Source organism: Camponotus vicinus, unplaced genomic scaffold, assembly GCF_025532165.1.
Source record: "Camponotus vicinus isolate PSW18456_S1 unplaced genomic scaffold, iyCamVici1.0 SCAF_4, whole genome shotgun sequence".
Classification (NCBI taxonomy): Eukaryota; Metazoa; Arthropoda; class Insecta; order Hymenoptera; family Formicidae; genus Camponotus; species Camponotus vicinus.
Genome location: NW_028141976.1, coordinates 16,238,435 through 16,258,638, shown reverse-complemented (window position 1 = coordinate 16,258,638; position 20,204 = coordinate 16,238,435). Strand labels below are relative to the sequence as shown.

General features: G+C 38.2%; 1 protein-coding gene across 2 annotated transcripts; it reads left to right on the top strand.

Annotated features, from left to right (window-relative positions):
* The first annotated feature begins 331 nt into the window (after positions 1-331).
* Positions 332-18,656, top strand: LOC145970497 (uncharacterized). 2 transcript variants are annotated; one of them, XM_083097319.1, is made up of 8 exons: positions 332-3,203; positions 12,286-13,017; positions 13,138-13,179; positions 13,259-13,403; positions 16,746-16,845; positions 16,942-17,185; positions 17,404-17,781; positions 18,237-18,656. In XM_083097319.1, the coding sequence occupies exons 1-6, from the start codon at positions 1,078-1,080 to the stop codon at positions 17,157-17,159; spliced, it is 3,363 nt and encodes a 1,120-aa protein (XP_082953445.1). In that variant the 5' UTR covers positions 332-1,077; the 3' UTR covers positions 17,160-17,185; positions 17,404-17,781; positions 18,237-18,656. The 2 variants fall into 2 exon arrangements, with proteins under 2 accessions (XP_082953445.1, XP_082953444.1); XM_083097318.1 differs by having other exon boundaries at positions 989-3,203; positions 16,683-16,845.
* Positions 18,657-20,204: the final 1,548 nt, after the last annotated feature.

Here is a 20,204-nt window from a genome sequence, read left to right as displayed (position 1 = left end):
ATTTCTTACTTGACTAATTTTCTAGTGTCTTAAAAAAGAAGCAATATTATACATTATAGTATACATTATTTTTTTTCTCAAAAAATAGCTTATAAATACATTTTATTTTATTTCACAATATATATCACGATGTTGATAATTAAAGTTTTATATTGTAATTTTATATTGTAATCTCTAATAGTTTTATATTGTAATTTTATATTGGCCGCATTCAGCGGACTCAACCGTTAAGTAGCAATCGAATATGATTGGTTTCTACTTTTAGGTCCGACCAATCAGCGTCGAATTACATCGGAAAATCTAATAATGCCCAACTGTTGAGTCCGCTAAATGCGGCCATTGTAATCTAATAGAATAGGAATATTTTATGCAATAACTCTTATCGTTCCATGTAAGAATATTTAACATGCAGTAATTTTATCGTTCACTTATTTTTGCAAGTTCAAAATCATTATCATATGTCTATTGGTGCGGTTAAGTAAGCGCTACAAGTACTGCAGAGCACTTGTAGCAGCGCTACGGTTGGTTCACCTACCGCTACGAAATGCTACAGTAAACCTTATGACGTCATAAAATACGTCATTATATTTACTACGAAGATGCTACAAACGCCTCTCCTCATAAGGTGGGTTAGCTGTAGCGTAGCCTGGTACATTTGCGTAGCAATTATAGTACTCGTAGCATTCGTGAACCACTCCTGAAGATATTTGGAGCGTAGCGCTCAGAGCATTTGGTAGCGTTTACTGAACCGCACCCTTAATAGCTGTTTTTTTTTTCGATTCGTTTTTTCCCGCCAATATAAAAATGGCGGAACATTATACCGCCAAAATGTTATTCTCTGATAGGCTGCGCCATGTTGCTCGAGTCCGTGATTGGTCGTAATCTTATTCCATTATTGTGCACGTGGTGTGAGAGTCCATTATTCTCAGTTCAGTCGTTGCAGTTTCGTGCAGTAAGAGTGAAGTGATAGTGAACGAAGAATATTTCAAGAAGATTAGAATTGATATTCCAGAATATACTGAGCAGAGTGGCTACGTCGTTTGCGGTAATGTTATATCATCGAGAAAACACGTAAATATGAGTACAAAATTAAAATCAAATACTTCGCGAAAATCGCTGTACGAGTTGTCCGCAAGGCAACGAAGTAGAGTTATGTACGAAGTTAGACAAAATTTACGTTTGCAATATCGTTTAAAACGCAAAAATGCAGAGTCCAATAATAATAATTGTAATATTCAAGATGTTCCTAATCTTACCGAATGTAATAGCTCTTCTTTAAATATTATTGATACTTGCAATTATACACGTCATATTAATTTAGAAGATAATGAGATTCCTTCTGTGGTTTCTGATGTCAGTGATGTAATTTCACCATCCTTTAAAATTACTTCCGTACTTTCCGAATCATCTTTCCGCGAACGTTTAGCGTCTTGTTTCATAAATAATAATCTAAAGCATGCACAAGGTAATAGTATATTATCTCTTCTTAGAACACATTCCTGTTTTAATAATTTACCAAAGGATGTTAGAACACTTCTTGATACACCACGTACACGTGCCATCCTGTACAATGTAGAACCAGGAGAGTATATCCATTTTGATGTAGAAACAAAGATTATTGAAAATCTTTCACACATTTCTAAATCTTTCGTATCTACTATAAATCAATTGGAGATAGATTTTAATGTAGACGGATGTAGTTTAGATAAATCTGGTAGCATTCAGATCTGGCCCATCCAATGTAGAATTGCAAATATAAAACACGCAAAGTCAATGGTAGTTGGAATTTATAGAGGTCTGCACAAGCCATGCGATCCCAATATTTTTTTGGAAAAATTCATTCTGGATGTTAGAAAAATCATGTCTAATGGAGGTATTAATTTTCATGGTAATAAAATTCAAATACAATTAAGATGTTTCATAGCTGATGCACCTGCTCGAGCTTTCATTTTGAATCATCGTAGTCATGTGTTTAGTCAGCCTTGTTCCAAGTGTAAAGTCTCTGGGATACGTCATGAAGGTCGTTATGTTTTCCATGGCATTAGTCATTCTCTTCGCACAGATGAAGAATATATCAGGTGTTTAGACGAGGATCATCATAAAGAGGGTAAAAGCCCACTATCAATGCTTCCGATAGGTATGGTTTCGCAAGTTCCTTTTGAGTACATGCATCTTGTATGCTTGGGTATAATGAAAAAACTCTTGTCGGCATGGATCAATGGAAAATATTCACGTTTATCAAAGTTGTCAGGAAGATCTATCCATATTACATCTACAAGACTGAACAATCTTAAAAAATATTGTCCGTCAGATTTTGCAAGACGTCCCAGATCTCTTGATACATGTTCCAAATATAAAGCAACAGAATTCCGTCAATTCCTACTTTATACAGGCTTAGTTGTAATGTACGATGTACTAGACGAACGATTGTACAAACATTTTTTATTTTTACATGCTGCAATAAGAGTCTTGATCTCCAGTTCATCGCCAAGACAACACTTAAGCTTTGCAGAACTTGCGCTACAAAAATTTGTTTATAGGTGTGAAAATCTTTATGGTCCAACATTCAATACTTATAATGTCCACGGTCTTCTTCATCTTATCAACGATGTTAGACGTTTTGGTTGTTTAGATTCATTTTCCGCATTTCCTTATGAAAATAATATGGCAATTTTCAGGAAATATTGTAGGAAACCAGGCGTACCTCTCCAACAGTTTTTTAACAGAATGGCAGAGATAGAAGTTCATGGAACAAACAATAATCGCGATGTGGATTCATCTATTCGTGTATCTGTGCCGCATAATAATGATAGTAATTGTCTCCAATACCGTAAAATACAATTTAATAACATATCATTAGGTATAGATGTGCGTGACAATTGTTGTATCTTACGTGATGGATCGATTTGCATCGTCTTCAACATTGTTGTGAATAATAACTCCTTTCGTTTGGGTGTGAAAAGATTTTTAAAGATTCACGATTTTTACGATATTGGCATGGTATCTTCTGCTTTACAGATATATAAGTGTGCTATGTTAAATAGTGAAATTTTTTATATTCATCCAGATCAAGTTCATGCAAAATGTTACAGGATGCCTTTTTACAACAGCACATCGACAGACGATAGCGACAGTGATGGAGAAAATAATTCGACGGAAACGTCACAATATATTGTCGCTGTTATTATACACAGCGAGAAGATGTAAGATGTGTCTATGCTGTTAACTTTTTTATTTTTGCAGGGGTTGCCAGCTTGCGTGTGTTCTCTTTTTCTTTAATCTTTCTTCCATATCTTTTTCTCATTTGCTTTCTTAACTTTGTTGCTCTTACGTCTTATTAAAAAATGGCGAGGATGGCCGTACAAAATGCCGTAATATTGCAATGTTACTGTTATATTTATATTTTGCCTTTCTCTATAATTTTTCCCTTACATTGCTTCTTATATACACATATGAAGGAGAGTGAATCCGTAGGACTGCCCAAGTGCTTGAGTATTTTCCTAGAAATAAACAGATAGACTACCCGAGCACTTGAGTTAGGTATAAACAGATAGGTCTTGCTAGAAATGTGAGATATATAAAACATATAACTATATAACATCTAAATATCACTTTTTGACGTCACATTGTTTGAGACCAAATCCATGATTATCAAACGAATGCGCTTAGGAAAATGGCGATTTGCTGTTCATACTAAATTATACCTGAATCCGGTATGCAAAGTCGGAACTAAACGTGCGTTTTGAAACATTAATACCGTTAATTCCACAAGGGTTTGTGTTTCCGCGCAAGCCTGTGAAACGCTCGCGACCACCCATAAAGTCGATATTCAAAGCCAAATGAAACGGTCCAACGAACAGGTAACTCATCGCTTCGATAGGCGTTCGCTTTATTGAAAACAACGTGTATGAGAAAGACACAGCATTTCAATGAAAATAAGCGATTTATGAAAATATCCGAGATACAAAAATATGAAAATGGCCAATTGTGGCCATTTAATGGCACTAATTAAGATTGACTCTTCTGCAACGATGAACTCATTAGTCAATGTGACAAATCCAGACATATCTTAACGTATAAAACTAGTAAATACAATTCGCGAACATCTATATCATGCGACGATCGATTTTAAAAATTATTCTCTTTACAAATAGATGAGCAGTAATATTTTTCAAATCATAAACAAACGCGTCGATATATTACATGAGTTTTGCGAAATAACAAAAAATTTTTTCAAAAATTATAAATATGATATAAAATATAAAATAAATGAAGGAGAGTGAATCCGTAGGACTGCCCAAGTGCTTGAGTATTTTCCTAGAAATAAACAGATAGACCACCCGAGCACTTGAGTTAGGTATAAACAGATAGGTCGCCCGAGCATTTTTCGGTCCGCGATACGAGTAGTCTCTGTGTCGTTGCGAGAGCGCGAAGACGTACGTTAGACGAGCGTATCTCTTTGTTCGTATTAATCCTGTAATCCAACGAATAAATAACAGTCATTTGCCCTAAAAAGTATTCTATTCCATTTTACATCCTTACACCAAAATATCCTACAATTTGGGGGCTCAGCCGGGATGATAACGGATAATAACGGGATAATAACGGTGCATAACGGGATAATAACGAGTCAATAGAATATTTGAACATTTAATCGGGCATTTTCGAGAAGTTTCCGCGAGCAGTGTTGTGAGTTGTGCGAAAGAGAGAGAGACAAAGGACGAGAGATCTTCGAATAGTGTGCGAGAGAGTTTTCGAACAAGAATATTCGAGCATTCGATCGTCTTCAAGAAGGTTCCGCAGTGTGTCCGCGGGATATCGCGTTGTATTGTGTGGAAGAGAGAGATATAGAGGACGAGAAAGTGTTCGAGTAGTGTAGAGATGAGAGATCTGAATAAACTCACGGTAGCTGCCTTAAAAGAGTTGCTGTCAGCGCGTGGTTTGTCCAGTTTCGGCACGAAAACCGAATTAATCTCGCGCATAATGGAAGCTGATTCATCGGGAGCGTGGTTGGACGATAGACGAGAAGATGATGAAGATGTCGGGGATTCTTTACAAGGAGCTGGCACGTCAAATGCGCAGCTAACGATTAATCCACAGCAACGAGAGATCGATTTATATAGAAGAGAGAGAGAGAGTTGTTAGAGCGTGAGTTAGCATTGGCACGTCTTGAAATAGAAGCAATGCGACGAGGAGTATATACCGAGCCAGTTGCAGAAGACGAAAGTCGACAACAATCGACGCATAGCATTGCTGCCGCGAACAACAATGTTTTGGCCGGTCAGCCGCGAGCAAATATTACGGCAATAGCGGATTTGCTCAGTAATTTCAGCGGTCAATCTAGTGATTATGAGATTTGGGAAAAGCAAGTCAAGCTACTCAAAGCGACATATAAATTGGAAGACGATACTGCGAAAATACTTGTGGGCATGCGGCTTAAAGGAAAAGCACTCGAGTGGCTACATTCCAAACCGGAATACATTGCGATGACATTTGATCGTCTTCTGGACGAGCTGAGAGCTATGTTTCATCGTCGACAGAGCAAGGTGGTAATTCGGAAAAAATTTGAAGAACGTATGTGGAAGAAAGACGAGACTTTCCACGAATATTTCCATGAGAAAATCATTATGGGCAACCGAGTACCGATCGACGACAGCGAGATACTTGAGTACGTGATTGAAGGCATTCCAGACGAGGCACTTCAAAACCAGGCGCGTATACAACGATTTACGACAACGGATGGATTGCTAGAAGCATTTGAGAAGGTAACTCTTCGAGACCTAGCAGGCACATCAGGATCATCGACATCGAACAAACGAAATGGTAATCAAAATAAAGGCGAGCGAAAAGAGACTGTTAACGGTGGAGGAAACAAAAAGCATTCGACTAAAGTTGTACGTTGTTTTAATTGCGGCGAGCGCGATCATGTAAGTGCAAACTGTCCGACAAAAGAGCGAGGCGCTAAATGCTTTAAATGTGGCGAGCGTGGGCATATCGCGTCGAAATGCTCCGAGAAGACGAACGCGAATAAAGAAAGTTGCGCGGTGACGGGGGTTTCGCCTTGTAAATATTTTAAAAATGTTCTGCTTAACGGTTGCAAGATTGAGGCGGTGATAGATTCAGCAAGCGATGTTACCTTAATTCGCGCGGATGAACATGTTAAGCTTGGATCTCCTCGATTAAGTTTAGGCGAAATATATTTCGACGGCGTGGGTTCGAGCAATAATGTGACGTTAGGAGGGTTTCAAACAGAAATCATTGTAGACGGGCATTCATATCCGATTTGCGTACATGTAGTTTCAAATAATCTGCTCCGGTATAAGCTATTGATAGGAACGAGCTTTTTAAACATGACTAATGTTAATCTTAAAGGCGTCGAAGAAGTAACTATTAGTCCGTTATCGGAAGCGACGTATGCAGACGCGGGATGCGAAGATAGCGTACCCGAGGTATTAAAGATTGACGTAGCTAACAACGAGGTGCATCGAGCGGATCTCATAGACGTTTCGCACGTTAAAAATTCCGATCAACGTTTAGCGATAGAAAATCTCGTAAGTAATTACAGGCCGAATAAGACGCGTGAGCCGGACATAACGATGAAACTTGTACTTAAAGATGAAGAACCCGTATATCAATCCGCGAGACGTTTATCCGCATCTGAAAAAGAGATAGTTAATATGCAGATTGATCAATGGATTACGGATGGAATTGTTCAGCCATCTACCTCTGACTATGCTAGTCCAGTGGTTCTTGTTCGAAAAAAAGATGACTCTTATAGATTATGCGTTGACTATCGGATGGTGAATAAGAAAATTGTTAAAGATAGATATCCGTTGCCGTTGATCGAGGACCAGTTAGATTTATTGCAGGACGCTCGTGTCTTTAGTACACTCGACCTCAAAAATGGATTTTTCCATGTGCGGATGGACAAGTCGAGTCAAAAATATACTGCGTTTATTGTACCGGACGGTCATTACGAATTCTTGCGAGTTCCTTTCGGTCTTTGCAATTCGCCGGCAGTATTTCAGCGATTCGTTAACACGATATTTAGAGATCTTATACGAGAAAAAATAGTTTTAGCTTATATGGATGACTTAATTGTTCCGTCTGACGACATTGAGAGCGGCATAAAGAATCTTAAAAAAGTTTTAGCGACAGCTAGTGAAGCGGGTCTTATAATTAATTAAAAAATGTTGCTTCATGCAAACTACAGTCGAGTTTTTGAGCCACGTAATTAGCAACGGTTGCGTCCGTCCTTCAGATCGTAAAACAGAAGCGGTTCGGCGATTTCCGAATCTTACGAATGCCAAGCAGGTACAGAGTTTTCTTGGGTTAAGTGGGTACTTTCGTAAATTTATCCCTGGGTATTCTACTATTGCGCGACCCTTGACGAATCTGCTGCGAGCAAACACTAAATTTTATTTTGGAGAGGCTGAGAAAAATGCGTTCGTGCGGCTTAAAAATATAATGAGTGAAAAACCGGTGTTATATTTGTATCGAAGTGGAGCGGAGACGGAGTTGCACACGGATGCTTCTGCGCTAGGGTACGGTGCGATTTTACTGCAACGAAGTAGTGAAGATCAGAACTTTCACCCCGTTTATTACTCTAGCGGTAAAACTACTCCTGCGGAGTCGAAATATGCTAGTTACGAACTGGAAGTTTTAGCGATAATAAAGGCGTTGAAGAAGTTTCGCGTTTACTTATTAGGTATCGCTTTTACAATTGTTAGTGATTGTCGCGCGTTCGTTCTCACTATGAATAAGAAAGATCTTTGCGTGCGTGTTGCTCGATGGGCGTTACTTTTGGAGGAGTTTAATTATTGTATAGAGCATCGGCCAGGAAAAAGAATGATACACGTCGACGCACTCAGTCGGAATCTACTTCCGGTCTGCTTTGTGATCGATGAGTCGGAAGCTGGTTTGACGGCTCGTTTGCGAAAGGCTCAAGAGGAGGACGACAGCGTGAGAAAGCTCCGAGATCTAATAATGCAGAACAAAACGAAAGATTACATAATATGAGGTGATCTAGTTTATAGAGAATCCGGCGGTGATGTCCAACTTGTAGTACCGAAGAGAATGCAGACACGGCTCATACGACGAGCTCACGAGCGCGGACATTTTTCAGCTGGAAAGACTGAAGCTCTTGTGCGTACTGATTACTGGATCCCGAATTTGCGACAACGAGTTGAAAAGGTTATACGAAATAGCGTTGCATGCATTCTGGCGGAGAGAAAACATGGAAAACAAGAAGGCTTGTTAAATCCGATCGAGAAAGGAATTGTTCCCTTAGATACGTTGCATATCGACCACTTAGGACCTCTACCCTCTACTAAGAAGTCATATCAATATATATTTGCTGTGATTGACGCTTTTTCAAAATTCACATGGCTGTATGCTACCAGATCTACAGGCACAGCTGAAGTTATTGTACGCCTTAAAAAGCAAGCTGCAATTTTCTGCAATCCACGACGGATTATTTCCGACAGAGGTACAGCATTCACGTCGAATGAATTTAGAGAGTATTGTCATGACGAAAATATAGAGCATTCTTTAATAACGACGGGAGTTCCCAGAGCTAACGGACAAGTTGAGCGCCTCAACCGGACGCTCATACCATTATTGACAAAATTAGCTGCACCAAAATCTGATGAATGGTATAAATATTTGGATGCTGCTCAGCAATGTCTAAACGCAACTATACATCGAAGCATCGGCATGTCGCCGTTCAAACTTCTTTTGGGAATACGTCCACGGCTTAAAGATTTTCCAGATATCAAAGAGTGGCTCGAAAAGGAATGGGTTGAGTCATTCCAAGACAAGCGTGACGAACTGCGAGCCCAAGCGAGCGAGAATATAGCAAAAATCCAGCGTGAGAATAAACACACTTATAACAAGAAAAGGCGACAGGCTTCAAGTTATCGTGAAGGATATTTGGTCGCCATCAAACGCACTCAACAAGGTCCGAGATTAAAAGTCGCTCACAAATATCTTGGCCCTTACGAGATCATTCGAGTTCTGCGTAATCAACGATTTGTGGTACAGAGAGTCGGCGATGGAGAAGGTCCCCAACGAACGTCAACATCAGCCGACAATATAAAGCTATGGGTCAACACTAATTCATCGGAAAGTGAAGACAGTGATGACGGAGACATTCGGGACGAATGTATGAGCAGGACGGCCGAGTGAAGGAGAGTGAATCCGTAGGGCTGCCCAAGTGCTTGAGTATTTTCCTAGAAATAAACAGATAGACTACCCGAGCACTTGAGTTAGGTATAAACAGATAGGTCGCCCGAGCATTTTTCGGTCCGCGATACGAGTAGTCTCTGTGTCGTTGCGAGAGAGCGAAGACGTACGTTAGACGAGCGTATCTCTTTGTTCGTATTATTCCAACGAATAAATAACAGTCATTTGCCTTAAAAAGTATTCTATTCCATTTTACATCCTTACACCAAAATATCCTACACATATGTACATATTAATATTCGAATTTCTCTTTAAATCTCTCTCTTATAACTTCTTTTGATAATCCATTTTTTATTGAATTGCACTTGACATTAACAAACATTTTGTAGATAGATTATAGATTCATTTTAAACAAAAATATATAAACATGTTGATTTTCAAAAAAAAGTGAACGATGGAATTATTGTATGTTAAATATTTCTACATGGCATGGTAAGAATTATTGCATGGAATATTTCTATTCTATTAAATTATAATATAATAAAATTGCCAATATTGTGATATATATTATAAAATAAAATGCATTTATAAGTTATTTTTTGAGAGAAATAAAATAATGAATACTGTAATATTGCTTTTCATATTGCTCTTTTAAAATATTAGAAAATTAGTCGTTAAAAATATTTTAATTATCTGATAGATACATCTTATAGATAAATTCATTGGCAATCTTTTTTTCATATACAGGGCGATCCTGAAAAACGTTATGTCTTTAAAATGACGTATTCCTGACACCATTCTAAGACAATTTTTCCTTTACCAAAATTTGATTTGAAGCGTAGTTTTTGAATTATGAGCAAAAATAGTTAGTAAATCACGCGTCGGGTACAGAAGGTAGGCAGGAGCGGCGCGGCGTGCCGCGAGCGCGGGCGCAGCTGACCGCCCGACGGGTGATTATCACCGCATGAGTCGCTAACTATTTTATCTTATAACATAAAATTATGCTTTAAATAAAATTTTGGTAAAGAAGAAAATGTCTTAGAATTACGTCAGAAATACGTGTTCCTTAAAATAACGTTATTTTAATAATGAAAAGTTGTTCCGGATCGCCGGCCGTCCGACGTTGCAATCAGCTGATTGCTACACGCGAAGTGTGTATGGCGGAGTGTGTGCGTAAGAGAGAGAGAGAGAGAGCGAGAGAGAGAGAGAGAGAGAGAGAAAGAGAGAGAAAGAGAGAGCGAGGGAGGGTAGGAGGGACAGACATTCATACACACGCACGCACTTTTTTTCTCGCTCTCTTTCTCTCTTTTACGCAACACTCATACACTCTCTCATTCAGTCTCTCACTCACACTCTCTCGGTCACTCACTCACTCACTCACCTGCTTACTCACTTGCTCACTCACCTTGTAGCAGCGTAGCGAATCTTCATGCTATGTATTGTTGTTATCTGCTGCACGGTTATGATTGCTAGAGATGCGCGACACATCGAAATTTTTTCGATTATTAGTCTCACACTCGATTGACACAATACAGATTTCACGATAACGAGTTTACTGTTTATTCACTCACTATTGATTTATCGATACCAAAAATTACTTTCAAAGAAACGCGAATGCAAACAGCACATGACTCGACGCGAAGCGACGGACCGCGGAGACTGCGCGACCACAAGAGTTATGTTGCCAGAAACGCGACACGCGACATCTAACAAACGACTTGCGCGTGGCGCGTGATTGACGCGAGATAAGACGAACGATCGCCTAAAACCTTCGCATTGCGAATGCGGTAGAAAACATGAAACGTATAATAACATACTTAAAAAATTAATTATTTATTATAAATAATAACTATTTCTAATTATAATAAATAATTATTATTTTAAAAAGCATGTGTTGTACGTTAGGTTATTACGTTTTCGAAATTATTGCATTCACGATGCGAAGATTTAAGTCAATCGCAAGAATAATGTAATTTTAATTACATTCGTCTTATCTCGCGTCAATCACGCGCCACGCGCAAGTCGTTTGTTAGATGTCGCGTGTCGCGTTTCTGGCAACATAATTCTTGTGGTCGCGCAGTCTCCGCGGTCCGTCGCTTCGCGTCGAGTCATGTGCTGTTTGCATTCGCGTTTCTTTGAAAGTAATTTTTGATATCGATAAATCAATAGTGAGTGAATAAACAGTAAACTCGTTATCGTGTAATCTGTATTGTGTCAATCGAGTGTGAGACTAATAATCGAAAAAATTTCGATGTGTCGCGCATCTCTAGCAATCATAACCGTGCAGCAGATAACAACAATACATAGCATGAAGATTCGCTACGCTGCTACAAGGTGAGTGAGCAAGTGAGTAAGCAGGTGAGTGAGTGAGTGAGTGACCGAGAGAGTGTGAGTGAGAGACTGAATGAGAGAGTGTATGAGTGTTGCGTAAAAGAGAGAAAGAGAGCGAGAAAAAAAGTGCGTGCGTGTGTATGAATGTCTGTCCCTCCTACCCTCCCTCGCTCTCTCTTTCTCTCTCTCTCTCTCGCTCTCTCTCTCTCTTACGCACACACTCCGCCATACACACTTCGCGTGTAGCAATCAGCTGATTGTAACGTCGGACGGCCGGCGATCCGGAACAACTTTTCATTATTAAAATAACGTTATTGCAACGTCGGACGGCCGGCGATCCGGAACAACTTTCCATTATTAAAATAACGTTATTTTAAGGAACACGTATTTCTGACGTAATTCTAAGACATTTTCTTCTTTACCAAAATTTTATTTAAAGCATAATTTTATGTTATAAGATAAAATAGTTAGCGACTCATGCGGTGATAATCACCCGTCGGGCGGTCAGCTGCGCCCGCGCTCGCGGCACGCCGCGCCGCTCCTGCCTGCCTTCTGTACCCGACGCGTGATTTACTAACTATTTTTGCTCATAATTCAAAAACTACGCTTCAAATCAAATTTTAAAGTAAGGAAAGGAAGGTAAAGGAAAAATTGTCTTAGAATGGTGTCAGGAATACGTCATTTTAAAGACATAACGTTTTTCAGGATCGCCCTGTATAGATAATATACATTTGTTAAATATATAAAACTTATACTATCTTTGACTTACAGGGACTTGCAAATGAATAATACGCGGCCGAAGCGCACTGCTTCAAAACCGTTGCGCTACCAAACGACTTCTTCGGACGAAAGTCCGAAACGGAGAAGAATTAGCATCGCATCAACAGCAACTACCGAAGAGATTGACAAGGACATCGATGACTTGAAGACGATTGTGCAGACCAGCATGAACGATGAGACAAATTATTTTTTTTCTCAATCTCAATCTCATAATACACTTACACAAGACCAAACATCTTATACACATACATACATTCCAAAACAAACAAATCAATCACGCACAAATGTTGCACCACACACAAATATTCATTCATACACAAACATCGAAGCACACGACAATCAAACATACACTACCCTTCAACCACAAAAAAATATTCCAACATACAATGAAGTCAATATTCCATCGTATACAAATATTCAAACACAGTATATGCACAGAACAAACAGTCAAACATACACAGACATTCAACCACATTTACACACAAGCATTCAACCACATTTACACACAAACATTCAATCACATTTACACACAAGCATTCAACCACATTCACACACAAGCGTACAACCATTCAGTCCAGCACGTAGAAATCTCACATGTCACACAAATTCATTTGAGTTTCAGGAACACAATAGACCGATGTCTTCCCAGGATGCAATGCATGGACAACTTCGAGGACCAACTCAGCATATTTTGACTCCCGTAGCGGACACAATAGATAATAGGTAAATTCATATATATTTGTATAAAATAAAAAATATATATTATAATATTTAATAAGAATTCTAATGTTACGTAATAGTAAATGTTACAGTAATACTTACCTTTGTACATGTTATTTACAGAAGGACGTGCAACTGTACAGTTCGTGTGGAGTCAGAGCTAAAGTAAGCATCACATATGTATTTATTAGTACTTGTGGAATTCTGTTATGACATTTCTGTAATACTAATTTATCTTTTGTAGAAGAATGAACAACTTGTTGGAGAAAATTTTTAAAAGTGTGCAGGATCGCCATCATCTTCCAGATAAACCAGCTTTCTCCCCGATATCATCACTAACAGAATTAGATAGGTTTGAAAGAATTAATGAGGAAGAATATTCTAATGTTGTAAGTGTTGCGACGTCTTTTTATTTTTAATTTTTCGATCCTCCTCGGGTGTTGGAGAGGAGGATGTTAATGGGGAGCGAAAACGCCGTCAAAAAAAAGACACAAGGTGGATAGAGATACTCGCGCTCGGAGGAACTAAGATGGAGGGCGTTCTCGCGCGCGCCGCGGCGAAGCGAAGGCCGTCTCGAAATCTCGAAGATGGGCGCCAGATACGGTCTTCCACGTATCAGTTCGCAAAATCGTCAGAATAACGCGAAGAACGTTAGCCTGTTTCGCCACGGGCCGACCAGCTCACCTAACGGTAGAGGGGCAGGGTCCGTTGAAAAGGATCTAGAATTATTTTATGCGAAGCTGTCGGTGATTACGAAAATTGACGAACACAACGGAATTTAACACACACGAGAAACGAACACTCAAATAAATTACGCGAATTTAATATAAAAGAGAATGTAACAAATTTATTTAAATAAAAGAAATATAATAAAAAAGAATATAAAGGGAAAGAAATAACAAGTTCTAGAAAGAAATAGTAATAATGACATAAATTAGCGAGACTGAATTAACGAAATATAACTGAGTTTAACATAAATGCGAAAATTTGAAATAACGTACAACAGATCGACAGCGGTGATAACAATAGCAATACGAAATCGAGATCATAAGAAAGATATTTATCGTCCTCTAGGCCCGTTTTTATGGCCGGACTTTGCGAAACCGAACGGCGTTTCGAGATCGTAACGGAAATTTCGACAATCTCATTAACGACTCAATTTTACCGATCTTTATGCTTTATTCTTTCGCTCGCTCACTTAGTCGACAGCAATAAGTTCGAAAAGAGGCTTAACATTTGAGCGAGAACAATCCAGAAATCTGCGAAGACGAGAAATTGTCGCCCGCGACGAGCGCGTTCGATTCGCTCGGAATTCGATAGCCGTCGGACGTCGCTTCGCTTCTTTTCGGCATAACGCTTTCTATCTACGCGAAATCCTCGAATTTCGACCCTTTCTCAATCTATTATGCACCGCGACACACTCGAACGTACGACAATTACCACGCAAATACCACGCAATATACTCGTATCAAGAGCGACAAGGACAGTACGACTTTTGCCACGTCGTCACACTCATACGGTCACACACTCACATATACGCTAATTGCAGACGAAAATTACCCGGAGATCGGTTGCGGGGATGTCTTACGCGGTTTCGACAACTCTTTTCGACAGCACGGATAGCGAACGCATTCCCCGCGATTTACCGCGCACGTGGTCGATATACGAGAGCCGGTCACTACGCGTTTTACGACACCCCGAATCCCGGAGAGAGACGAACGGTTCCTTATCAGCTACGGCCTACGTTACGATCGTCCTTGATGCCTCGGTCGCTTGTCTCCGGTCGCCCGAAATACACGAAAATCGCGAGCTCGGTACAATGCCCGAGCGACAACGAGACACGAAAATGGCGACGGCGACAGAGCGGCCGGTCCGCGGACAGAATCGCGTACGTGGCTTACAATTAGCGATGGGCAACCTCACCGATACTTTCTCCCGTGACCAGGGGATGATCCTCGGCTCGTCCTCTCAACTTGATCTCCTCGGCGACAACGACACGCTAACGATAACGACAACGACAAAATCTCTCGAACACGACTATCTGTTGAGAGCGTCCGCACCAGAATGAGTCCCTGGATCTCGCGATCCAGGGTCGATAGCGGCGTCAATTCTGCGCGCAGGGGTGCGCGAATTAGCGACCAATAGCGCCGCGACACGCGAGGTATTACTGCGCCCCGCGACAACGCCGTATCGGGGGTCGTAACGGCCCCGATACTTTAAAAATGCTGACTTTCGGCGATCCTGTTATCTACGATCGTCCGGAGGTAGATTTTCCGTCCTCCCTCCTCTGAGGGTGGCGCCGATCCGGCCCGGTTATTTCGGCCCACAAGACAGATGATTTCCTTCCTTTACTTGAAGGGGGCGAAATCCACCCGCGACTCTGTTCCTCCGGCGTTGTCGTATCGGCTGTCGTAATGATTCCTCTTGGGCCTCTTCTGGTTTCCCTCCGGCGGGTTGCCCGACGTACAAAAATGATACAAAAAAATAATTAATACTAGCGCGAAAAAGGATAATGGCTCGTCTCTCCGGAGATTTCGATACGGCTCTCGCAATCTTTTTCTGGCGCGGCCGCTCGGCTCGCGCCCCGTGAAGATTTCCGGGGCGGATGGACGCGCGTCGGGACGGCAACGTCACAGTGTATATACTGCTTATAATATATATATATATATATATATATATATATATATATATATATATATATACAGGGTGACCCATTTTAACTTAGGCAGCCAAATAACTCGAAAAATAAGCAAGATAGAGAAAAATGTTTTAGACAAAAGTTTTATGGTTTCGAGGGGGCCATAAGATGGTATCATTGGTTTGACCTTGAAGAGTCATTTGAAGGTCACGTGAAGGTCACTTCAATTTTTTTAAATGGAACATCCTATATATTTTTGTACATTCTTGTAGCTCATCTCGAGAGCTTTCCAAAACACTATAATTAAGTACATTTTCGTTAAGTACTTTTTGAGTTATGAGGCTTGAAATAATTTCTTAATTTTACATAAACCGTAAAATATCTTGTAAAATATTCATTTTTCGATTACCTTACCTTAATAGTTTTATGTACAAAATAATGAGAGGAATCAATTGGTGTAAAGAAAACACATAGTTGTTTCGAAGAAAAAATATGTAATTTGCAATTAACAATTCCATATTTTTTCTTAAAAACAACTATGTGTTTTCTTTACACCAATTGATTCCTCTCATTATTTTGTACATAAAAGTATTAAGGTAAGATAATCGAAAAATGAATATTTTACAAGATATTTTACGGTTTATGTAAAATTAAGAAATTATTTCAAGCATCATAACTCAAAAAGTACTTAACGGAAAGGTACTTAATTATAGTGTTTTGGAAAGCTCTCGAAATAAGCTACAAGAATGTACAAAAATATATAGGGTATTCCATTTAAAAAAATTGAAGTGACCTTCACGTGACCTTCAAATGACTCTTCAAGGTCAAACCAATGATACCATCTTATGGCCCCCTCGAAACCATACAACTTTTGTCTAAAACATTTTTCTCTATCTTGCTTATTTTTCGAGTTATTTGGCTGCCTAAGTTAAAATGGGTCACCCTGTATATATATATATATATATATTATAAGCATATATACACACACACACACACACACACACATTAATTTTTACTTTTCTTATTTTAGATAAAATATTTCAATTATATCGGCGGCTTCAATTTGAAAGAAGCCATCAATTTGTGTTTCAAGGAAGCTATCAAAGATTCCTTGACACCCTCCTTCACTTGGTGGGGCCGCGAGACGGGACAACGACCTTTGTATAATACTCGCTTTACTATGGCTATTTACGGTACGATCTTTTCCATTTCCTTACACATAATATCACTATTGTAATAATTATTGCATATTTCATTAATAGTAATATATCTTATGTTCTTTTTTTCAGAGGCTGTATGTACTAATCGGCATTTTGAAAAACCGACTCGTTCGGAATTTCAAATGCAATTTCGAGAAGCTCTCCGGACAGCGAAAGAGAGATTGCGGCATCGATTACGCGATTCACGCATTCGGCCAAATAATCGCGAGAGAATAAACCGCCGTTTATGGAGCGACGAGCAACCAGAAGTTACAGATGCTGTGGAAGAAGGATCGAGCGAAGATTAAAGAGAAGATTTAGAAATTTATTTCAGGTTAGTTGATATATTACTTAATTGACACCGATTTGTATATATGTGTTCTGTACATGTCCCGACTGGACACATCTTGCTTCACCAGATTGGTCAATCGCTGTTATAAAATTTTCTAAAATTTTTGATTGATATGAGTGGTGATGTCCAATCGAGATGTGTGCTAATTACATTTCAATAAAAATACTCTAATTAATGTATAAAAATATTTAAATCCCTAGGAAACCATGTCCGCAACGAGAGAAAAGAGGGAAGAGAAGAAGAAGAAGTAATACTTTCCAGAGGACTGGAGAAGCGACCGAAGATCCGCCGTAAAGAGAGGGGGTTTTTAGTGGGTAGTGTCTATTAAGGCTGCGTTCTGATATTCACTGCCAGTACTGAAAATCTATAGTGTAAACTACAGATTTTTAGTATTGGCAGTGAATATCGGAACACAGTTTAAATAAGACGAGTCCCACACTCCCTGGCCGTCAGGCGGTCGAGGGTGCGTAAATGCATTTTCCCCCTCTCGGGACAAAAAAAAAAGTATATTCTCAACGAAGGAGGGAGGGAGGAAGAAGGAAGAAATCCATCGGAATTTTTCAGTGTCATTCTTGCAGGTCTCTATATAATCAAATTTAATCGTTTATGAACTTAATCGTTTATTAACAAAATTATATAGCATATAGCAATAGCATATAGCAATTATATAGCACTATTTCTGAATGAAAAATGAGTCGAAAAATCATTAATTTTTTTCTACATTGCTGAATGAAAGAGTATTTAATTAAAAGTCATCCAATCAGTGCCGATTTTTAAACGAATATACATTATATTGAGTTGCGCTTCGAGTTATGTGCGTGGTTGCATTCTACTCGACGTTCACGGATGTATGTTTATCTAAAAAACGGCACTTAAAAAAATAGGATATTTAATAATTCCTTTTTCGTTAAGTATCGCAGAAAAAAAATGATTAAGATTTTTCGACTCATTTTTCAGAAATAACGCTACATAATTCGTAAATTCAGCGCGAATATATGATACATTCTATATATAATTTCTCTCTCTTTTTCAGATTCTTCGCTTCTTTTCCTCCAATAACCGCACATTTAGGTTCAAGATATGTTTCAATTTTTATTATTTATATTTTATATTTTCTGTTATTTATTAATTATTTATTTTATTAATATTTGCATACTATTATTGTTATTATTATTATTCTATTTATATATAATTATAAATCGATTATTTATAAATGTGCACAAATTTAATTTTTAATTGTGATTAAATTTAATTGCGAATTTTTTAATATTATTATGTTTAATATAATGTGTATATTTTTATAAAATTTTTATAAAATGTATTATATTTATTATATATTTTTTTATATCTCAGTATCATATTTTAGTTAGTATCATACTTTATTCTTTATATTTAGATCTAATCGCGAAACTTTTATTAGTCAGTAAAATTGAATAATATTTGTGTACTTGAATATAAAAAACTTGTATATTGTATATTATACAATATTATATTTATAAAATAAAATAAAGTTTTTCCTACGTATAAGTTATTTTTAAAGAAATTTATTAAAGAAAAAATTAGAAACTAAAAATTAAATATCCATTAAATTTAAATGGCTTCGGAATGTCAAGGTTTATTTATAATTTGCCGACAATTTGACGTCAAGCATTAGCAAGCTTTGCTCGGGATTTGCCATCAATTTGCTGTCAGGTTATGTCAGCAAGATTTGCTCACAATTTGCCGCCAATTTGTCGTCAACTCTTGTCAACAAGCTTTGCTCGGGTTTTGCTACCAATTTGCATTCAGGTTTTGTCAGCAAGGTTTGCCAGCAAAACACGAGCGTATTGCGGACATAGTTGATGCCAATTTGTTGCCAAGTTTTGATCAAATTTGTCGTCAATTTGCTGGCAATTTGCGCGCAAATTGCTTATTGGGTAAGAATAGTAGATTTTAAGCATTATGTGTTAGCACAATATGTCGACAGAAATTAAACTAAAACTGAGCATAACATGAAATCATGCTATATTGATAGAATATCGTCAGAAATCGAGCTAATCTGTAAACACGGCGTAACGGCAGAAACCCGGCAGAAATGGAGCATGCACTGCCATTTCAAAAGTAACAGCAAAAACACAGCAAAAATACAGCATAGTTTGTAGTCATAAAATAATAGCAAAAACATGATTTATTTTATACAGGGTGAGCCATTTTAATTAACGCACGCAATTATTTCGGAAACAAAGCATTTTAGAGAAAAATGTTTCAGACAAAAGTTTTATGGTTTCGAGGGGGCCATAAGATGGTATCATTGGTTTAACCTTGAAGAGTTATTTGAAGGTCACATGAAGGTCACTTCAATTTTTTTAAATGGAACACCCTATATATTTTTGCACACTCTTGTAGCTTATCTCGAGAGCTTTCCAAAACACTATAATTAAGTACCTTTTCGTTAAGTACTTTTTGAGTTAGGGTCTCCGCACAAGGTGTTCCGTATCGCATTACGTTACGTTAAGTATAGATCGTAAATTTAACTCCGTACGTAAAATTAAACTTCAGTTAACGCACAGAAGAAATCGTAACGTAAAGACATGTCTTTACATGTTACGATTTCTTCTGTGCGTTAACTGAAGTTTAATTTTACGTACGGAGTTAAATTTACGATCTATACTTAACGTAACGTAATGCGATACGGAACACCTTGTGCGGAGGCCCTTATGAGACTTGAAATAATTTCTTAATTTTACATAAACCGTAAAATATCTTGTAAAATATTTATTTTTCGATTATCTTACCTTAATACTTTTACGTACAAAATAATGAGAGGAATCAACTGGTGTAAAGAAAACGCATAGTTGTTTTGAAGAAAAAATATGTAATTTGCAATTAACAATTCCATATTTTTTCTTAAAAACAACTATGTGTTTTCTTTACACCAATTGATTCCTCTCATTATTTTGTACGTAAAAGTATTAAGGTAAGATAATCGAAAAATGAATATTTTACAAGATATTTTACGGTT